A 22,400-nucleotide genomic window follows, 5' to 3' on the forward strand; every position below is an offset into this window, starting at 1 on the left:
GAACTTGACTTTAAAGACCAGTTTTTCAGAACTTGTCTTAATGGACTCAGCTTTTAGGCCTTGGTTTCTTTGAGCACTATTCCGTAAGAACGTGGATGTAAGGACTTGCCTTTGCCTTTAAGAACTTGACTTAAAGGACCAGTTTTTCAGAACTTGTCTTCATGGACTCATCTTTCAAGCCTTGGTGTCTTTGAGGACTATTCCGTAAGAACGTGGATTTCAGGACTTGTCTTTGCCTTTAAGAACTCGACTCAAAGGACCAGTTTTTCAGAACTTGTCTTTATGGGCTCATCTTTCAGGCCTTGGTTTCTTTGAGGACTATTCCGTAAGAACGTGGATTTAAGGACTTGTCTTTGCCTTTAAGAACTTGACTCAAAGGACCAGTTTTTCAGAACTTGTCTTCATGGACTCATCTTTCAAGCCTTGGTGTCTTAGAGGACTATTCCGTAAGAACGTGGATTTGAGGACTTGTCTTTGCCTTTAAGAACTTGACTCAAAGGACCAGTTTTTCAGAACTTGTCTTCATGGACTCATCTTTCAGGCCTTGGTTTCTTTGAGGACTATTCCGTAAGAACGTGGATTTAAGGACTTGTCTTTTCCTTTAAGAACTTGACTCAAAGGACCAGTTTTTCAGAACTTGTCTTCATGGACTCATCTTTCAAGCCTTGGTTTCTTTGAGGACTATTCCGTAAGAACGTGGATTTGAGGACTTGTCTTTGCCTTTAAGAACTTGACTCAAAGGACCAGTTTTTCAGAACTTGTCTTCATGGACTCATCTTTCAGGCCTTGGTTTCTTTGAGGACTATTCCGTAAGAACGTGGATTTAAGGACTTGTCTTTGCCTTAAGAACTTGACTCAAAGGACCAGTTTTTCAGAACTTGTCTTCATGGACTCATCTTTCAGGCCTGGTTTCTTTGAGGACTATTCCGTAAGAACGTGGATTTAAGGACTTGTCTTTTCCTTTAAGAACTTGACTCAAAGGACCAGTTTTTCAGAACTTGTCTTCATGGACTCATCTTTCAAGCCTTGGTTTCTTTGAGGACTATTCCGTAAGAACGTGGATTTGAGGACTTGTCTTTGCCTTTAAGAACTTGACTCAAAGGACCAGTTTTTCAGAACTTGTCTTCATGGACTCATCTTTCAGGCCTTGGTTTCTTTGAGGACTATTCCGTAAGAACGTGGATTTAAGGACTTGTCTTTGCCTTTAAGAACTTGACTCAAAGGACCAGTTTTTCAGAACATGTCTTCATGGACTCATCTTTCAAGCCTTGGTTTCTTTGAGGACTATTCCGTAAGAACGTGGATTTGAGGACGTGTCTTTGCCTTTAAGAACTTGACTCAAAGGACCAGTTTTTCAGAACTTGTCTTCATGGACTCATCTTTCAGGCCTTGGTTTCTTCGAGCACTATTCCGTAAGAACGTAAATGTAATGACTTGTCTTTGAGAGAAGCGTCTCTAAGAATTTTGTTTTCAGCACTTCTCTGAGCACTTCCATCTACCCATTTTCTTAGTCGCTTATCCTCACAAGGGTCATGGGAACGCCGGAGCCTATCCCAGCTATCATCGGGCGGGAGATTCCAGACACTGTAATACCTCCGGTATGTTCTATACATTCTTTGTGCATTGTTCCATGGCAATATGGAAGATTCGAATACGAGTTGAAAAATATTCAGAATTTGTAATCGCGCGCCTTCAGTGTAGTACCACTTTGCGCCAGCGTGTCCAGGGAGCGCAGAGGTTTCCTTGAACAGACGCTTGGTGATTAAGAGCAAAAGGAGGAGGCACAGAGGGCCCCCAACTGCGCTCCAGTCATCGTCAACGTTCCCGCAAGATGCTTTGCGGGTGTCGTTTCAAGGTACGTCATAATCTAGAATCATTTCTGTGTCACCACTGAGCTAGTGAAAAATGGAACAGTTTAGGTGAATAGTTGACCATTTTAATACAACAATATTTGGTTCTCCTTTGTTTGCCAACTATGTCAAAAATACACGAGGAATTTGTCTCCGGTACTTGGATCCGTCCGCTTCAGAACGAAAAAAGACAGGCGTTTGTCAGAAGATACTTTAGAGACCTCAAAACACAGTTTGGGGAGTCACTGAGCAATAAAAGTACTGTTGTAATCCCAAAACAATTATCGGAGACGAATTGTGCAAATGAGAGGGTCACTGATGGTGTAGTGGTACACACGCCTGCGTTTGGTGCAGGCAGCGTGCCCAGTGATGGTGTCGATATCCTTAGACTGACTGGTGACCAGTTCAGGATGTAGTCTGCCTTTCACCTGAAGCTCGCTGGGGTAGGCTCCAGGTTTCCCGTGACCCTAGTGAGGATAAGCGGCTTGGATAATGGATGGAATCTTAACGGCCTTCCGGGGGAAACCATTATCAATGTGGCCCCCCAACAAAAAACAGTTCAACAAATTTGCTTTCCGTTACGTTGTTTTGTGTTTTTACGTGCAGAACTTCTCGAAAGCAGCTTTTTTTTTTTCTGTTTTCTTGAGAATGTGTTGCAGGCATCAAATTTAACACGAGAGAAGATCCATCCATCCATTTTCTTTGCCGCTTATCCTCACAAGGTTCGCGGGGAGTGCTGGAGCCTACCCCAGCCGTCAACGGGCAGGAGGCGGGGGGACACCCTGAACTGGTCGCCAGCCAATCGCAGGGCACATCGAGACAAACAGCCGCACTCACAATCACACCTACGGGCAATTTAGAGTGTCCAATTAGTGTTGCATGTTTTGGGATGTTGGAGGAAACCGGCGTGGCCGGAGAAAACCCACACAGGCACGGGGTGAACCCCTGAACTGGTTACCGGCCAATCGCAGACATGAGATAATATTTGCCCCCAAAACTAACATTAAATATCTTTTCTTTTTGGTGTATTCAGTTGAAGGGATTTGATAATCGGAGGGGGATATGAGAACCAGTCGTGTTACTTTCCTGTCCATACAACCCGAGCATTTTCACACCAAACAGCCAACCACTCCCTTTGAAGCCAACTGCCTTGAGGAGCCATGGCCCCGGCGAATGTCTCCCTCTTGTGGGTCATCGCAGTATTCTGTTTTACACAACTTTGCTTGGAATTGGGGTCGTAGGGATTGATTTTTTTCAAATTCACACTTTTTTCTTTATTGTTATATTTACTTGATAAGTATTATTTTGTAAACATTTTGCAATACACCAATGCGTAGGGCCCCCGTAATTAGGTTACCTTGGACCCCCAAATTAAGTACAGGAATTAAGTACAGGGTTTGAGTACTTCTACCTAGAGAGAGAGAGAGAGAGACAGAGAGAGAGAGAGAGAGAGAGAAGGAGGGAGGTGCCAGAGAGCTTGTGGGAAGTGGAAAAATATCGGGTGTGAGGAGGGGTGGGCGTAAGCGGAGAAAGTGCAGGCGCACACGGGAGCCCCCCCCCCAAACGGGGGAAAAAAATGCGTCGCCCTTCCCTCAGAGGCTATCTCGGAACTCCAAAAGAAAACAGGGACTCCTCAGCACTGACCTCCGCCGAGAGACGCGCGGCGCTCCCCGGGCCAGCGGTCATGGCCACCACGCCCGAGGGTTGCCGCTGTCGGGGTGCGAGCCTCGGCGGCGGCGGCGGCGGCGGCGGCGGCGGTGGCGGCGGCGGCGGAAGCGGCAGCAGCAGCAGCATCCTGTACAGCATCCTCAAGAGTGACAGAGAGGAACAACAACATGAAACACTGCACAACTTACTCCAAAGTCACAGAACCTCGTCCGCCTCTTCGGTAGCCTCCGGGCCGGCGTGGCGGCTCCAGGCGGGCAGACAGCAGCAGCAGCAGCACGCGGCGTGCTCCTGCGGGGCCACGCGGCGCCGCGGCGTCCTGCGCTCCCCGCAGGTGACGTGCAAAGCCGCTTCCGCCATCCTGGTCAAGACGCTGCGGTTCGTCAAGAACGTGCCGTGCTTCAGGGAGCTGCCCGAGGACGAGCAGGTGGTCCTGATCCGGAGCGGCTGGGCGCCCCTGCTGGTGCTCGGGCTGGCGCAGGACCGCGTGGACTTCGACACCGCCGAGACGGTGGAGCCGAGCATGCTGCAGCGGATCCTCACCGGGGCGCCCCAGAGCCAGAACCAGAGCCCGGCTGCGGCGGCGGCCGGTTCGAGTCGAGGCGGTGGAGCCGGCGTGTCCGTGGCCGACATCGAAGCCATAAAAGGCTTCCTGAAGAAGTGCTGGAGCGTGGACATCAGCACCAAGGAGTACGCCTACCTGAAGGGAGCCGTGCTCTTCAACCCGGGTACGTCCTTCGGCCCCAGGGCCGCATCTATGGGAGGGGGGGGGGGGAGGGGGGGGAGAGAAACTCGGGACTCGTCACGTCAGAGGGGCAACCCCCCCCCCAAAAAAAAAAAAAACAAAAAACTAAAACGCCGTCCTTAATGTTTTAGACTCATCCGGAAGTTATTCGGAACAGCTTGCAAAGTGTTCAAATACCTGCTCGGCCGGAATATTAGCTACATATTTGGTTCAGGAGCGATATGATCAATATTAATAAGACATGAGTTTCAATTTTTGTCTTTGACCTTTTTCAATATAGCAATGATTTAAGAGCAATACGTGGAATTTCTGGAAGAATATATTTCCCCCAACACATTTATTACCAGAGATACACTTTTTGAATGATAAAATATGATGTTTCATGCTTTAATTCCCATTTCTTACAAAACACTGATTGAGACACATTTTCTCCTCCTTGCTTCTCAATATGGTTAAAAAAAAGCAATAAAAGAATTATTAAAAATTTGCTCAATCTTGCGTGCATCTTCTCAACATGGTAAAAAAGGCAATAAAATTATTATTAAAAATACAAACATTTTAATTGTACTGTACTTTCATTTTTTAATTGGGTTTTATTTATTTTTTTGCATAATGATTGAAAATCAACACATCAAATTATTGATTAAAATAATGTTTATTTCATGAATAATATTAACCTGAAAATAGATTTGGACAAATGTCTTCTGGGAAAATATGAAAATGTAGCAGGTATATGATCACAACGTGAAAAAAATGTTCGGGGGTCAAATTCACAGTTTTATTCAAGTCCAACCAAAACATTGGCAAATATTGTCAATAAAATCTGTTTTGGGAGTTGACCAGCCACAATATTAGGTACACGTGTTCTGTTTTAGTTATATAACTATAATTTCAATACACACACAAAAAAAAAAAAAAACTATTGAACCGGTATCCAAATTTCATTCGATTTTTGAATGCTAACTAATTTTCTCATCCATATAGATGAGAATGTATTTTCCTCATATATTGCTTATTTGGCACAATTATCCCAGGGAAAATCTCATCTTTTGTCGTAGAAATGCAGTTTTTGCAGGTGCTTTGTACTACTTTGCTCACTTACAGTCTGTGAGCGAGTGACAATGAACAAAAAACCCAGTTGTCAGTATGATCTGGTTCGGTTTGGCGACTCAGACCGCACGCCGTCCGCCGGGAGAAACATTTTATCTCGAGGAGACGTGCGCGGGTTCTTCCGAGTTTCCACGACGCCCGCATCTCTCCTGACCCGCCCTTCGGTCCGTCTTGTCTTTCCAGACCTGGAGGGTCTTCGCTGCCTGCCCTACATCCGGTCGCTGCGGCGCGAGGCCCACCAGGCCCTCAACGAGCACGTGCGTCTGATCCACCGCGAGGACGCCACGCGCTTCGCCAAGCTGCTCATCGCCCTGTCGGTGCTGAGGTCCATCAGCCCGTCGGTGGTGGCCCAGCTCTTCTTCAAGCCCATCATCGGGAGCGTCGACATCGAGGAGGTGCTCATGGAGATGTTCTACGGGAAGTAAGGACCCCCAATTTAGGCGACCTCGCAGTTGCCTGAGGTACTGGAAAATCTTTTTGGACCGGTCTTTTGAAAAACGCTTTGCAAAAGCAAAACAAAGAAGGAACGAGTGCCTGTGTGAACGCTTCGTGTCATTCATTCATTCACCGTGGACGCCGCATGTCATTCATAACTTATTTGTTTTATAAACTTTTTTTTTTCTCGAATAACCTCCCCTCGAGACTTCCCGACACACTTTCCGACGGCGTCAGCTGACCTCCGGCCGGATAAACGGCTGATAAAAGTCACGCGCTTTCTTTAGGTTTTGATTAAACTCCAAACTGACAAGAGGACTGGAACAAGAACATTAGGAACCCCTGGCCCAATCCTGTGCAAAATATTCATCAAAATCCATATTTATTACCCCTGCCGAGGCAGAATTGTGCATCCGGTGCTTTTATTTGATGCGGTTCCAACATGCAAGTGTACATAATGTAAAGTTTCTGCGTATGAAGCCCGACAAAGTGCAACTCGAGACTACTTGTAGGCAATATTTTGGGTTTGGGTGGAAGATGGCATATTTGAGATGTTTTTTTTTTTTCTTCTAGAAAAAAATAAGTTTTGTAATCCTATGAAAATAATGTCATATTTTTATGTGACTTCTCCCAACCCTTGAAAAAATAAAACTTTATTGCCATATTATGCCCTGACATCTCAAAAGACACATTGTTGGATTTTTACCCGGGTTACTGTTGATTTCGATTTTTCAGGAAAAAAAAATATGGACTTAAAAAAATAAAATAAGTTGGTGTCATAATACCTTGCTTTGAACATGTCTTTATCGTGGCTGCAGGTGCCTGACCCCAGCTGACCTTGAGTGAAAGGAGAGTTCCACCCTGGACTGGCACATTATGCCTTTTTCTTTCTTAAAAAAAAAAAATAAAAAATGAACAAACTTTATTATATTATGCATCCCACTCCCCCCTAAAAAATTACAATTTTTTCTACATAATTTACATTTGTTTGAATTTACAGTACTGTCATAATACCACACTTTTAAAAAAATGGGTTTATGACTATTTTTCTTCTTTCCTTAAAAAAAGTACAACTTTATTCATACATTACAATTTCTTTCCTTCTGAGAATGTAAATTTATTGTCATGAAAAATGGACAAAAATTGACAGTTCTTGATTCCCCCAAAACAAAACATTACAGCTTTTATTATTAAGAAAAAAAGTTTTCACTATCATAATATTGTTTTTTTTTCTTGAAAAGACAACTTAACTGTCATAATTTTTTTTTTTGGTTTGGAAAAATCAGACTATTCTTTAAAATCTGACAATGTGCTGTTTTTTCACAGTTTCATCGTCATAATATTATGTATTTATTTTATTATTTTTTTATACTGTAAATAGTATGCCTGTGGCCCTATAGTGAGGATAAGCGGAATTGAAGATGAATGAATGAATAAATAAATAAAAAGCATGACACTATTGCGATATAACAGAGTTTTTTCCTTCATTAAGGCCCTAATAATTCTTTTATTAGTTTATTGTTGGAGTGCTATTCTCATCACACAATTACAGCCCAGCGTGTGTCATATTTTACGTGGGACTAATAAAGTTTTTTTTTATTTTTTAACTGAGTTCAAATTGTAATTGTGCATCCAGCAGTGAAGAAAGTTTTGGCGAGTGCACATCAGGATAAAAAACGGCGAGTTGATGACATTCTCATGCTGGTGGGGGGCGGTCCAATCCGAAGATATGCAGATATGATTAGAAGAAAAAAAATTGTGCCAGTTCACATAGAGATGGGTTAACCTTGGTGCACACTTTATTTTTGATACAAAAAAAAAAAAAAAAAATGAAAGAAACGTCATTTACTCATCGATGAGCAAATGTTTAGGGAATGTTCCAGAATCAGCACACCGGAGAACACATGCAAGTTTTTCCTCCCTGTGTATGCGTAAGTAAGAAAATATCAGTCTGTTCCTGTTCCTTCTTAATGTCACGAAGGGATAAGCAACATTTCATATTCCACAATGAAACAAATTACCTTCCATTATTCACTTTGAAATCACATCAAAAGGAACAGAAATAATAAACATTTTTGAAAGAAAAGACGAGCTTTTTCTGTAAGATCTATGATTTCGGGGCATTATGAATAAATTGAACTATGGAATAATAAAAACAACATTCAACATGAGCTGGTTGAAAGCTTTTGACGACGTAGCTATTGCACCCTCTGGTGGCCGAGTCTAAAAGTGTCGATGTTAACGAGTTTATATCACGCACGCGCGCTCGAGCTCGCGCACGCCCACGCGGAGGGTGCACTGAGGACACGTTTTTTGCATTTTTCCTTCACTTAACTTGTTGACTGCTGTGAGAAATAATAATAATTTTAAAAAAATATGAATCTTTTTTTTTCTCTCCCAATAATACTCCAGCAGAGTGCCAAGGTTTCAATCAACCAGTGTGCGCGGGTGTAAGGACAATTTTTGCTGGAGGGCAAAAAGATGGGCGCAACGGAAGTACCGGAAAACATTTGGGCACTCACTTCCGGTTTCGGTTTCCGGAAATTCAGCGTGGAGGAAAACTTCGCGACGGCGCCGCATCGACACAAAAAGGGGCAAAAAGTAAGTCAGTGAGCCGTCAACAAAAAACATGTCAGTAATGTTAACGTACTTTTTAAATAATGTGACAAGAATGTTATGATCTACTAGCTGTGAAGACATAAATCTCGGTCACGAAACCCCCCAAACATTTTCTACGAGTATTTCTTACTTCTTTTTTTTTGAAGGGGGAGCGAAACACGTCATGGTAAGGAGTCAAACTGGGTTTTGAATTCAAGATGAGGGATGAAAAGTGTTTAAAGGAAGTTAGGGTTTCAAAACTGCTGAGATTTCAAATCTGGGTTTCAAAACAGGGTCAAGTTTTCAGTTTAGCGTTTCAAAGCAGTAGTTCAAAACCGGCTTAAGCTTTCTAATTAATGTTAGTTTTTCCACGTTTTATTTCAAAACAAAGGTTCGGGTGTCAAATTTGCATTTCAAAACAGGGTTCAGTTTTCATAGTAGCGGTTTAAAATATGTCTAGGGTTTCAAAGTAGGCTTTCAAAACAGGGATAGGGTTTCAAAACGGGTTCAGAGTTTCAAATTAGGGTTTCTAAAGAGGGTTATGGTTTCAAGTACTTAAAAACATGTATTTTCGACACTGCTAGCGGCTAGCGGCTAGGTTTTGCTGACCCCCACCTCGCGCCCATGGTTACAGAAAATGGATGGATGGTAATAGAGCTCGTGCACGTACGTCAACCGAAGTCACGTGAACAACGGCCATATTGCCGGTGTAACAGAGCATTGTTCAATGCTAAATCGTTTGGAGACGCCGCTAAAATACGTCTTATAGCTTGACGCCCGATACCGTTAAACATTTAGAAGGTGATAATAAATGAAGGTACGTGGAAAAATGAGAGACACTTGGCATAGAGGAGCCATATTTAATGCCCAAGTCAAGGTTTTCGCCGATAAGAAAGTGGACTGTTAATCCGATTCCGCTTGTTTTGGACAACTGGATCCACACATGGCTCTGGTGAGTAAGTCGTCGAGATTTACACGGAAGAGTTTGAAAGTGTAGAAAATTCTTTACGCATACAAAGACTTCGTTGCTGGATCTGGTCTCAAACAAGAATAAATCCCATATAGTGATGGAGCCACTCAGATTTTTTCAGTAAAAATACCAATATTGGTTTTACACAAACTCGCATAAATTAATTATGATTGGGAAAAAAAAGAAAGGACAATGAGTCGGTTCCTCCGTACACGGAAGCGTGTTGCGGCCACACGTTAAACTTCGGTAATTCTCCGTGACACTTTTTTTTTTTTTTAAATATGGTTAAATATTAAATATACATTGTTCTCAAATGAGTCCAATGCATATTTAAAAAAAGAAAATAAACTGCTGGCATCGGCTTCAGCCCCCGTACACGGAAGTGTGTTGCGGCCACACGTTAACCTAGGTCAACATCACTGTGACCGACGGTTTATATAGTTTTTTTTTTAAACACGAATTGGACTCATTTGAGAACAATGCACATTAAAAAAAAAAGTCTGTCGGGGAGAGGTCTACCGAAGTTTAATGTGTGGCCGCAACACGCCTCCGGTACGTTGGAGACGACGCCCTGTGTGTATTTTTTTTTTTTAACGTATTCTAAAATGAGTCAACTTGGCATCATAAACACTTCTTGAGAATTTGACATTGAGAAGAATAATTCCTACCTGAAGTGAAGCGATCACTCCACAGTCGTGTGTATTTGGTTGGGCACCGTCCATCACTTTTAATCGCCGAAATCCATCGATATTTTCTGGTCTTTTCAGCTGGTAGTCCATAAAATTATGGCTTTGAATATCTGTCTCGTCTGTCGTGACAACCAACAGCGCAACTCGTCTCCGGCATTGTGAATATTCTCCTCCGCTTCAAATGTCCCCCGCACCGTCGAGCGGCTTTTTTTGACCTGCAATATGGCGCCGTGAAAATGGTGACGTCGCGCGCACGAGCTCTATATGAGAAAAATGACACGACAGCAAAGTTTGTTGACTCGCTAAAAAACACAAAAACTGAGACTCGACCGAATATCTCGTTTGCAAGGAGAAATATCAACACGACCTCCGGGGTTGAAGGTCCAATTGTCTTCTAACTCTTCCAGTCTGTCCACAATAAGTTCGCCTTGATTAGTCACGTGACCCCCGAGAATGAGGGTGTGGACGGCGTTAGAGTAGGAAGCAGAGTCGCTCCGTGATTTTTGCCCTACTTTTAGTTTCACTTCTTGTCTCTGTGTGTTGTGTAAAGGGGGAGTGGGGGGGTGGGGGGGGGGCTTGGTGTTGTTTACATCAGAAATATTGCGCAATGTGTGTGAATCCCCAGGAGATGGCGCAGTTTGGCAGCACGCAAAGAACCGGGATGGAAGAGTAAATAATGGTATTGATGATGCTTGTTTAAAAGTAGCGAAGACTCCAAAAAAGTACATATATATATATATATGTGTACATTATCTTTGTCCACTTATGCGTCAATAGTTCCTGAACAGGAAGATTAAATTATTGATCGGAAGAGAGATCAAGGTACAGAGGACAGGAAGTCTTCTTGTTTAAATTGTGGCAATGAGCAAAGGATGTTTTTACAGACAGCGATTTAGCTCTTTATGCAGCCCGCTGTGGAATCATTGCTGTTACTTATTAAAAGTATTTATATATTGAAGCGGCACGGTGGACAACTGGTTAGAGGGCCTGCCTCACACACAGTTCTGAGGACCTGTGTTGGATCCCGGCCCCGCCTATGTGGAGTTTGCACGTTCTCCGGGTGGGCACTCCGGTTTCCTCCCACGTCCCCAAAACATGCAACATTAATTGGACACTCTAAATTGCCCGTAGGTGTGATTGCGAGTGCGGCTGTTTGTCTCGATGCGCCCTGCGATTGGCTGGCGACCAGTCCGGGATGTACCCCGCCTCCTGCCCGTCGACAGCTGGGATAGGCTCCAGAACTCCTGGCGACTCTCGTGAGGATAAGCGGCAAAGAAAATTGATTTGCTTTCCGTTGTTTTGGTTCGCAACTGAGTTCAAATGAGCTCTAATCACCGAAGACAAGTTTACATTTAACTGACTTTGACTTTTCCGTTTGGATGCAAATATTTGGGTCTGTGGAGCGCCGGCCCACCTGTCGAGTATGAAATTACAATCAATCAATTATTATTGATTTTTCTGTCTGTGAACGAGCCGCTCAGAACTTCTGCCCTGATGTTACGTAACAGTGAGGCTAATTTATACATTCACCACTGTTATATATTATGTATTTATCACCGCTTTAAGAATTTTTTTGTTTGTTTGACACCCTTTGAGCAAATCATGATGAAGTGTTTTATAACAGCTAAGGCAGGAGTGTCGAGCTCATTTTTCTTGCGGGCCGCCTCGTGGTTCCGGTTTCCCTAATTGTCTCATTGTATTTACATCATCAATTTATGATTAGTTTTGGAATCAGAAATCAAGGGTAATGTGTTTTTCAAGTACTGTAATTCCTGGCCTACAATATTGAAACCGACGTTGAAATTGAAATATTTACAAACACTGTACACAGAGAGTTTAACGCTAGTGCCACCGTGCTAAAGTTTACGCTAACGGTAGTAACACTGCGCTAACAGGGCCCGTTCAAAAAAAAAAAAAAAAAATACTGGTAAAAATCACCGAGACACGGCAGTAGCATGCTAGCGTAGCGCTAACAGGGCCGGACCGGTAAAAGTCACTTCCTCGGCACATGTACTCCACCGGTCTCACTCTTACCTTTTCCGCTCGAGTGCCCCCTTGCGGGCGTTAGAAAAATTGCGCAAATTAGCCGCACCACCGCACAAGACGCGCGGTTGAAAGCGTGTGGAAAAAAATCGCGGCTTATAGGCCGGAAATTACGGTATTCATGTTTGATAACACAAAAATGCTTGTAATATCTCAACTTTATCATTTGATGCATGGCAAATTTTAAATTTTTGTACAAATTTTTACAAGAATAACTGAAATTGACACTCTAGATTTGGCTTCACAGGCCACATAAAATTATGTGGTGGGCCGGATCTGGCCCCCGGACCTTGAGTTTGACACCTGTGCGCTAAGGTCAGGACCAAAGCGCTCACATGATGACAGATGGAAATGTACACAGATATAGATAGATTCTGGGCCTTGTCATTAAGTCCTTTCTCAAGATGATCAGCAAAAGAAGGGGGGTGTGGGGGGGGGGGTCTCGACTAACACGCAAAAAGATTGCTCGTCAGTTTTTTTGGGGGTGAAAACCTAGCATCGAAGCCCGCACGTTGGCAACGCCGACCATCCCGCACTTTGGTGTCGCGTCGCTTCCGGTCGTCACGGTAACAAAAGCAGCACTTGGCAAGGTGACGCCCCCATTAACCGAGGGGGGAGGAAATTGCACGTCCGTCAAAGTCAGCGCGTGAACAATACCGTCGATGAGCGGAGGAAATATAAAATACAAACAAGCGGCAGTCAAAAGCGAACCTTAAAGGTCCAGTGTCATCCCTATACACATTTTCAAATAGATATTGTAGTGAAAAATACATATAACATTATTCACTTCAATGTCTACACAAAAAAATAAATACGAGTGGAGAGCAATATTACTCTATCATTTCAAGCCATATTTAGATGATATGCGGATCACAGCCAAACCGCACACGGGCAAACCACCTACCCAAAAACAACGCCGCCTGTGAGCGACGACGCGGCCAGACCGCCTCCCCGTCCCATCCACCTCCGCGGCCAAGATGAGCCACCCCGTCCAAAGCCGTGCTCGGTGCCGACGAGTACATCGACACATTTAGTACCCCTGACTTAAGTGCGCGGATCTTTTGTTACTTTCTGAGAGGATTACGCCCCACCCCCCACCCCAAACTATTATTATTATTATTTTTTTTTTTTTTAGTAGCTGTATACACACCTACCTGTCATTTGGAACCCACGGCGCTCTCGTCCTTTGCACCCGTGCAATCCATTTTTCACAATGAACCGAATCATTTGAAAAGTATGAAGAATCAATCCATCCTCCCGGGTGTTCGAACAATATCCATAAAATATCATTTTGGCTAACACGAAAGAACAACGAGCTACCTTCCCGGAGGTACAACTAATGGAAACAAAGGAGTCCACTTGGGGGCGCCACTGTCCTTTACGTCACTTCCTGCTTCTTCTCGAAAACAAATCCCTCGAGAGGATTTTCATGGCAGGAAAAGGCATATACGTCAAAATTGTTGTGGGTTGAAAAAATACGGACGGGTCCATTCCGGCTGCCTTTTTTTCCACTGATAACAACCTAAAAATCATATGCATTTCATGACAGTGGCACTTTAATATTTGGGTTTTTTTTAGCGCCACCTGGAGTTTTACAAAAAAGGGGAGGCATGCAAAGGAAATCAAAGTTGTTTTTAATGTGCAGTGAGAAAGTATAAGGGCAACTGATCATGACTCGTGTTCCTATAAAGATAGACATTTCTCTCCGCGTGAAAATTGTGTTTATATATTTATATAAATATCTATATTATATATAGAATACATATCTATTTGCTATGCATACTCAAAAAATGTCACACCTTCAAATATATCTAAAGTCTTCTCCCCCAAAAAACACAAATGTACTCTTTTTCTTGCCTTAAACATGAATTATTGTTACATAGGAAACCAAAGCAGTTATCAGAATGTGAATATTGTTTTTTTTCTTTAAAAAAAAAAACAATGAAAATGATTTGAGTTTATGTGGGATTCAAAAGTCGTGTAGAAACCACTGAATTGTCCTCCCTTGGCGGATGAAGCAAAAAAAAAAAAAATGTGACTCCTCAGGCAACCGCTTATAAAAATAGAGTTATTTTTGTTTGTTTTTTTTAAAATAATCTACACTTTCCTTTTTTAAGGTGAGGCATTCACAAACAGCGTCTCAAATAGAAAATACCCAACGTGGTCTTCGTCGTCGTCGTCCGCCGCTGCTGCGGGGGGCTGATTGGTGTGGACAAGCCCCGCCCCCTTCTTCTCAGCCCCTCACTTTTTATTTTTGCATATTCTATGATTTTTTTGTTGTTGTTGATGTTGTTGTCATTGATATTCCTTTTTTTTCCGTTTTTTTTTTTTTTTGTAAGTAGATACACCTTTTACAGGTCAAATCACCAAAAAGAAGTCGGTCCAGCTCCCGGAAGCTGATAAAATGTCCAGGAAAACCTATAAAGTATACAAATATTTCAAATGAAAGAGTACACTGCATAACTGGCTTTGCAAACGAGCACATGGGCATTAAAATACGAACGAAACAAAATGAAAAAAGTGATAGAAAAAAAGATACACCTCTGGAAGTTAAAGCAAACTCCTAGGATAGAGAAGGCAACAGACGTGTGAATGAGAAAACGGAAGAGGAATGCTACAAATGAACGGAGAAATATGTACAGAAGACCCTGTTTTCCTTTCGCGGGGGGGGGGGGACGGACGGATGTGTGTTGCGCGTGTGGTTTGTGTCCATGACGGCGTTAATTCCACGTGTGAGGAGTCCTTTAACGATTACAAATGTCCACGTAGAATAGAACCCTTGACGAGAGCGTCTGTGGAAAACGGAGTCTGGCCAAGAAAGAAAGGAAAGAGGAAAACAAAAGAAAAACGATCGGCGGAAGCGCCGACTCCGAAGCGCGTTACCAGATGACGCTGGAGATGCTGGTCTCGCGGGGCAGCAGGGGCAGCATGGCGTTGTTGGCGTGCGCCTCCTCCAGGCTGTGCTCGCGGCTCTTCCCGGGCGGCCTCTGCCCGTTGAGCAGCGTCAGGGGGATGTTGCAGTAGGTGTGCTGGCTCCCCAGCGACGAGAGCGGCGGCAGGGTGCCCCCCACGGGCACGTCGTACTCGTAGCTGCGGTAGTAGTGTTTCTGCCTGACGGTGGTGTGGTAGGAGTTGTTGAAGGAGGAGCGCAGCTCCGGGTGGGCGGTGGCCATGGCGGTGGAGGTGGCCGCCGCCATGGAGATGGCCGAGACGGTCTGCAGCTCGCCGAAGGCGCCCCGCTCGCTGACGTCCAGCGCCGGCTCCAGGCCCAGCATGCGCTCGGTGCGTCTGAAGGGCATCTCGTACTGCAGCTGCTTCCAGAACTTGGAGTGGAGCTTGTTGCTCTTGGGGCCGCGCCACTTGATCACGGTGAGGGTCTTGATGGTGTGCTTGAGGGCCTCCACCTCCTGGTAATTCATGATGCCGCGCAGCTCGGCGCACTCGATGAGGATCACCTTGATCTCGCCGGTGACCAGCATGTTGCGCAGGCGCGTCTCCAGCTCGAAGATGCTCCAGCCGCGACGCACCACGTAGTTGGGGGTCATGACGATGATGAGCCGCTTGCTCTGATCCACGCAGCGCGCCACGTCCTCGATGTAAGCTGCGGGAGGGAAACGGGAAGGCGGGTTAAAAAAAAAAGAAAGAAAGAAAAGACCGGGATCGTGGAAGGGGTTTTCTCATTGGAGGACGAGGTACAACACTGAACAAAAGACACACAGAGCCGGACACCAGACAACAGCCTAGACATCTACGTCGGTTTTTCACGGCGTGCCAGGCCTCAGTCCCGTAACGTCTGTAGTTTTAGAGGCGGAGAGCAATCGTCCGTGTCCCAGATTCTCTGCATCTGGTTATCTGAGCGTGCCAAAGCGCTTCGGCTGTGCGGGCGTTCTCGTCAATACGAGGCGTCGCATTACTGCAACGATGTCTAGTGATGCGACATTAAGTAGGTCAGTTCTAATCGTCACAGTTCTTCGTTGATCTTCAAATAATCTAGTAGTCTTGTTTGAAGAAGACCTCGATTGCTCTCGAGTGATGCACATCAGATTGGAATCCAAAGTCTTCTCAAGGAGTGTGAAGACGAGTTGGGTCTGTGGCACAATGGATAGCGTATTGGACCTCTAGCTAATCACGTGGGAAGTGATTCAAAGGTTGTGGGTTCATATCCCACCAGAGTTGATTTTATGGCTCCTTGGTCTAGGGGAATGATTCTCACCAAGGCTGCAATAGGTCCTGGGTTCAAAACATTTGTGAGGCCCCACGGATCAGTGGTTAGAGCAACGGTCTGGCGAGCCAGGGGTCATGAGTTCGCATCCTGCCATACTGCGGCCTCCACTCCCTGAGAGCCAAACAAATATGAGCGTTCAGCTGAGATGTCACGCTGTGGTGACCCCTAACAGGACAAGCTGATAAGATACTTACTAGTCTTCTTAAGGACTTTGAAGACTAGTTGGCTCTGTGGTGCAATGGATAGCGCATTGGACCTCTAGCTAATCACGTGGCAAGTGATTCAAAGGTTGTGGGTTCATATCCCACCAGAGTTGATTTTATGGCTCGTTGGTCTAGGGGAATGATTCTCACCAAGGCTGCAATAGGTCCTGGGTTCAGAACATTTGTGAGGCCCCACGGATCAGTGGTTAGAGCAACGGTCTGGCGAGCCAGGGGTCATGAGTTCGCATCCTGCCATACTGGGGCCTCCACTCCCTGAGAGCCAAACAAATATGAGCGTTCAGCTGAGATGTCACGCTGTGGTGACCCCTAACAGGACAAGCTGATAAGATACTTACTCGTCTTCTTAAGGACTTTGAAGACTAGTTGGCTCTGTGGTGCAATGGATAGCGCATTGGACTTCTTTAGCTAATCACGTGGAAAGTGATTCAAAGGTTGTGGATTTGTGTCGCACTCGAGTTGATTTTGTGGCTCGTTGGTCTAGGTAAATGATTCTCACTTAGGGTGTGTGAGGTCCTGGGTTCAGTGAGGTCCCATAGCTCAGTGGTTAGAGCATTGGTTTGGTAAACCAGGGGTCGCGAGTTCGCATCTCATTGGGGCCTCCGAGAGCCAAACAAATATCAGCGTTCATCTGAGATGTGCCGACCCCTAACAGGACAACCCGAAAGAAACTTATTTACTAGTCTTCTTAAGGACTTTGAAGACATTACAGGGGCCCTCGATGAACGACTACATCGCGAGCTTGTGAACGTTATCCGACGGCTTTATTGTTCCACACCCAATGAAACAAACACCTAATGTGGCTTTACTGGAGCGAGGGGACCAATTTTCTCCAGATAACCCTACCCAAGATGGTTGAAAGTTTTATCGCATAGTCTTCAACTTACTGGCCTCTCTGTTGCAACCAATCAGTTCCAAGTTTGGAGCCATAAATCGGAGCCATTGTCTTTTTAGGGCTGTGGCAGTAGAAACATGATTTTCTTTTACTGGATGGAGTAAGGGGATGGAGCAAAAGTATAAAAATGGAGCTGATTAAAAAAATTGCTCGCTTGAACGGTGTTGGATCATTTATCGACAACCACTCAAATCAATCGCTTGTGCTTCGTGGTACAAAATATTTCGAAAACTGTCATGCGTGTCATGACATGTCGTTCCATGCGAATTTATCTAATCTCGCTCGCTTACGAGTAACTGATGAAACTTTTACACGAATACTTTTATGGGTTTGAAGCTTTCTACTTCAAAATAAATACATTCTAATTAAAATACAGTAAAATGTCAGTATGGATATAAAATGATGAACATTTAGGCAGTACTGAAAAAAATCCAAGTCTAAGTAGTAAAACTGTTTCGAAAAAATTAATATGCTCTTACCATATCACAGATTTTCATCTATGCAAGCGAGTCAAGAACATATTCCTCGCAATAAATCAGTGTTCACTGTTGATTGTAAATCAGATTTTTCAAGCGTGAAGGGTTTGTTGTCAACAATGTGGGGTGTCGGGAAATAAAGGGCGGAGCCAAGGAAAAGGCTGCGCAACAAATAGGTGACGACTGACTAAGGTACAAGTTAACGTGGGGTACGCACATACCGACAATCGGGCCTGACCCCACCCCCGATCAAAGGAGTGATTGTCGCATACCCCTAGAAGATTATCCCGCGCGATTATCTTGTAGTGCGCTGTGTGTTAACAGTGTTTTGCCACCTCAATCTACTCAAAAAACATAAACGTCAAACCCGTCCGATATTTATGATCACAAATCCTCATGTGCGTGGTTAACAGTTACGGGCTTTTTGATGAAAGGCAGTAATGAGCAATAAAAATGACGAGGAGAAGCGTTTGTAAGGTAACAGTTAGCCTAGAACGCAGTATTTTTCCCTCTACTACTCCCACGACCACTACATTAATTCCTGTAGTCTTTGTTTTTATCTTCTGGCTGTAAGGATGCTCTCTTCTGCGCCTCACAGGACAGAATTGGTACTACGCTAGCCAGGTGGTTTAGAGTCAAAGACACAATTGTTGGTGGGGATATTGGGATTTGTGAGGTGTCTCTAGTACATCACACAATACAAAGATCAGCAGGGACGAGCTAAGATTCCCACCCCGCCCCCTCCCGTCACCCTGTGAGGGAACTGTGACATTTAAAATATTGCTACGTGTGTACTCTGGCTAAAGGTGAGGTTTCTTGAGGGTTCACCTATTTGTATTGTCCCGTGATGATCTATCTACACTTGATGATTGTTAGCATGTAAAAACATGAGATGGCAAAGTACCTCCAAAGAGTCGCGTGTCATCCTGGTAATGCTCAGTGGTGAGACCTAAACATAAACATGTTAACATTCAGGTCAAGAACACACAGCACAAGACAGCCCAAAGACATGCTCGGCGCAAGAACAGCGTTCGTCAAAGTTGCCTCGTCTGCCCTTGTGGATCTTTCATTTCACACTTGATTCGATCAAAAGCCCCGCGATTGGACATTCATCCGGCATGATTGTGACGGGCACTTACGCCGGCTGCAATTTTGTTTTGATTAAAAGCGAAGCGGCAGCGCAGTCAGCAACGATTCGGAGCCTTCGACGCACTCCCGACTGATGTTTAATTCCGTGTGGTCGGACCAGGACGTGTTTGCGTTTCATCTGTTCCGCATGAAGCCGACAGTACAAACACGCCGCATCGCTAGTAACTAGAGCACGCTATGTACTAGTGCCTCAAGACGGTCTCCCAAGCACCGTTAGCATGCATGAGAATATGTTCAGACGGAATTTTTAGTGGTTTAAAAATGCATGCGGCGAGGCACGCAAGATGAGAAACGTGGTCATTACATCAGCTCCCAACGTGCGCTATACGACACTCGACAATAAACATTCCAGGAGAAACGAGTGGGGGGGCTTCAAAGCCTTGAGGAACAGCGTCCACACAACACGTGACAGAACAACAAAGGACACCAAAATGCTCGACACATAAAGGTTGCTCAACCAAAGCAACTCGCCGCTTACTTCCAGTTGGAATGAGGTCCCGGTCGGGGATGAAGAGTTTGTAGCCGTAATGCTTCTCCAGCACGTCGGGGAGGATCTCCAGGGCGAAGCGTTCCTCCTCTCGGGTCTCCTGGCTCCACTGGTCAGGGTCCACTTTGGTGTAGGACAGGTAGGCGTCATAGTCTTTGTTTTCTGGAAGAACAAGAGAGGCTGACGCATTCCATCAATTCCCGCATCTCACGGCGGGCCCCGAAGGTATGTCAGAGATCGGTCGCCAACGTGTGTTGGTGTTTGGACGAGGTCAGCCGATGCGTTTGACGCATTGTTTGACTTTGTGCAGAAACGCTGCGTATATTTACAGGTTCTTCTTTTACGGTTAAGGGAAAGAAAGCAACACTGGCCGTGTGTGTGTGTGTGACTGTACGGCCAACTGGAAGGCTGACCAAAATCATTTCCATAAAAGACTCAAACGACAACAGCAAAGGCAAAGCAAGAAATAACGATTGTGCGGATTTTCGTATGGAAACTGACGGCGACGTCGGCGCCAGAACAGCCGAGAACCTCGCAGCACGCCGCCGGCTGAGGCTGTGACACCGGTTGCCATGGCGACGGCGACGCACCGCAATTAACCCCTTCGATGCAAACTCGGGGAGCCAACGGCTTCACAATGCGCATGTTCCTTTGGTGATTGGGAAATAAATTGGCGGAGGAGATCCAGAACCGCCGCGAAATGATTTCCCACAAGTCAACAGACGACTGGAACAAAGTATTAGTTGTGACACGTTCAGTAAGTCCTAGTCATTATTCTCAGCGGAAGCTGGAATATGGGCCAAGCAAAAAGGAAAAGAGGGGCTTTTTCACAAACTCTTTGAGGAAGCACGTCGCGCTTTGAAAGGACCGGAGAGGAAGGCCACGCCGGGCTGCTCGCGCTCAGTAGGACGGCAACATCAAACGCGCCGTCTCAAATTAGCAACCAACCTTGCAAATTAACCACCTAGCAAAGTTGCGCAAATCAAAACGGCGCCCCCGACGCCATGACTTAATCATGCAAAAGTTTTTTTTTTTTTGACGTCACAACAATGTTTCATCGCTCACAGAACGCGTGAAAAGAACGTAAGTTTCAAAAAGACGACTCGGAAAGCCAGCGCATTCCGCAGAGGAGACAAAAAGTTCACAGGGATGCAAATTCAGCAACTGTGGACATTTTTGGACGAGTTCTTTCATCGGCGCGAGACCACACCGACTGAAATCCAGTCGGCGTGTTAGCAAAAGCAGCACCCCCCCCCCCCTTATATTCAAACATTTGTACACAGACGTCAAAGTGTATTCTGTGTATTCGGTACCTGGCCCTTCATCCGACTTTGCGCTCTTCCTATCGAGCGGGTGCTTTCTGTAATGTGCTACACGAATCGCAAACACACTGTAGTGTGTTTATCGATATCAGTTTGTTCAAAATTCTCAGCTCCCTGTCAGCAATTTTCTTCTGGTGGTCCGAACGGACCCCGAGTGAAAGCGTCCATTGTCTGGAACGTTGATTGAAAATAAGCAATAAAATCATTTTCTCTTTCCCTGGGTGTGCGTGTTTTGTTCAGCAAATAAACGTTATTTCTGAACAATGAGATATTTTTACGAGAAAAATAAAAAAACAACTCACAGTGGGGTCGGAACAGATCCCGTTTGGCATTATTCGCACGTTAAATAGTAGGATAAAAATGAATTCAGACAAGGGAAAATGACACATTTGAAAACTTGTGAATTGAAGAAATAATCTCATTGCTGATAGAATTGAAGTGACATCAGTCAGCGTTCCCGATTCAGACGTCGACTGGATTGCCGTGGTTTCTTGCGCCCATTTTTATCTGGCTTGATCTGAGTTCCACCAAGAGAAAGGGGGGAGAAAAACCACGTTTACCTCCGTCCAGGTCCTCACTGCCGAAGTGGCGCCGGTAGAAGAGCATCAACTCGATCCTGTAGCATTTGTACAGCGAGATGAGGAAGATGAGCAGCAGCAGGATGGCCCCCAGACCCCCGGCCAGCTCCACCGTGTACATGAGCTCTGCTGAGGAACACACACAAGACCCCCCGCCCCCCAAAAAACGTCAGTAGGTCGGTCGGCGGCGGGATCGCGAGCAAAGCGGACCATTTCGAACGAGGACAAAGGAAGTAGTGTAGTACTACTTTACTTCCTGAAGAGGCAGCATTAAGTCATCGTAATTTGATTGATAAGTGGTGTGTTGATAGGACAACCGCATTAGCAATTCGACTGAAGTTAGCATTCCCTTCTTACACATGCCTTGCTTCTGGGTTTCCCTCTTTTGATTGGGTCTCCAATTATAAGAAGCCGGCTTTAGGAGGGTGCAGCTTTAAGCTGACACTCATCCACTCGGTTACATCCAAGCTCCCCGGGCTGAACCGTCATCGGTATCGGGGGAAGCTAAGCTCCCGGCGAGGCGCCATCCGTCATCGGCGGGCGGACGCGAGAGGCTCACGGCTGCGGGAGAGATGACGCCGCGTGGGGGCGGGCAGAGACAAATAGAAGGAGATGAGCAGAAAGTGGAACGCCAGTGAAACGCCGCCGCGCTCGGGCCTCCTTGCACGTCGGCCATTTTCACAAACGAGACGGCCGTCTTTACTTGCGGCGCCGACGTCCCTTCGGTATTTGCCGCTTACAACGTTCCGGTTCCGGTTTACAATGAGGAACGACTGCGCTGCGGCGTACTGAGAGATTTTTCAAATATAAAATCTCCCTCTCATGTTACCCTTTACGGACACGTTCCGTTCCTTCGGCGTGGCCCGAATTTGTACGCTACTCGGAATGTGCCATTGGTCGCGCACCAACGCAGTTGTAATTGTTTCAATGTTTGCATCACAA

At 45.3% G+C, this 22,400-nt stretch overlaps 2 protein-coding genes and 1 long non-coding RNA gene across 10 annotated transcripts in view; 2 read left to right on the top strand and 1 right to left on the bottom strand.

The window, feature by feature from the left end:
- The first annotated feature begins 1,862 nt into the window (after positions 1-1,862).
- Positions 1,863-6,577, top strand: nr0b1 (nuclear receptor subfamily 0, group B, member 1). The gene is made up of 2 exons (XM_061840545.1): positions 1,863-4,243; positions 5,554-6,577. The coding sequence occupies exons 1-2, from the start codon at positions 3,427-3,429 to the stop codon at positions 5,793-5,795; spliced, it is 1,059 nt and encodes a 352-aa protein (XP_061696529.1). The 5' UTR covers positions 1,863-3,426; the 3' UTR covers positions 5,796-6,577.
- A 1,409-nt stretch (positions 6,578-7,986) lies between these two features.
- On the top strand, positions 7,987-14,357 carry LOC133511712 (uncharacterized). Its single transcript, XR_009798019.1, has 3 exons — positions 7,987-8,406; positions 8,571-8,590; positions 14,223-14,357. It is a non-coding gene; the product is annotated as an uncharacterized LOC133511712 (long non-coding RNA).
- il1rapl1a (interleukin 1 receptor accessory protein-like 1a) overlaps positions 13,259-22,400 on the bottom strand; it is a 318,067-nt gene continuing 308,925 nt past the window's right edge. For 3 of the 8 annotated variants that reach the window (XM_061840540.1, XM_061840542.1, XM_061840543.1), the window contains exons 10-14: positions 21,441-21,587; positions 19,550-19,720; positions 18,827-18,871; positions 14,989-15,706; positions 13,259-14,523 (exon numbers count right to left, since the gene is read on the bottom strand). In XM_061840540.1, the coding sequence (XP_061696524.1) occupies positions 14,469-14,523; positions 14,989-15,706; positions 18,827-18,871; positions 19,550-19,720; positions 21,441-21,587 (1,136 nt within the window). In that variant the 3' untranslated portion in view covers positions 13,259-14,468. Of the gene's footprint in view, positions 15,707-18,826; positions 18,872-19,549; positions 19,721-21,440; positions 21,588-22,400 lie in introns of all 8 variants that reach the window. The other 5 variants (XM_061840537.1, XM_061840536.1, XM_061840539.1 and 2 more) reach the window with 5 other exon arrangements.

This window comes from Syngnathoides biaculeatus, chromosome 14 (assembly GCF_019802595.1).
Source record: "Syngnathoides biaculeatus isolate LvHL_M chromosome 14, ASM1980259v1, whole genome shotgun sequence".
Taxonomy (NCBI): domain Eukaryota; kingdom Metazoa; phylum Chordata; class Actinopteri; order Syngnathiformes; family Syngnathidae; genus Syngnathoides; species Syngnathoides biaculeatus.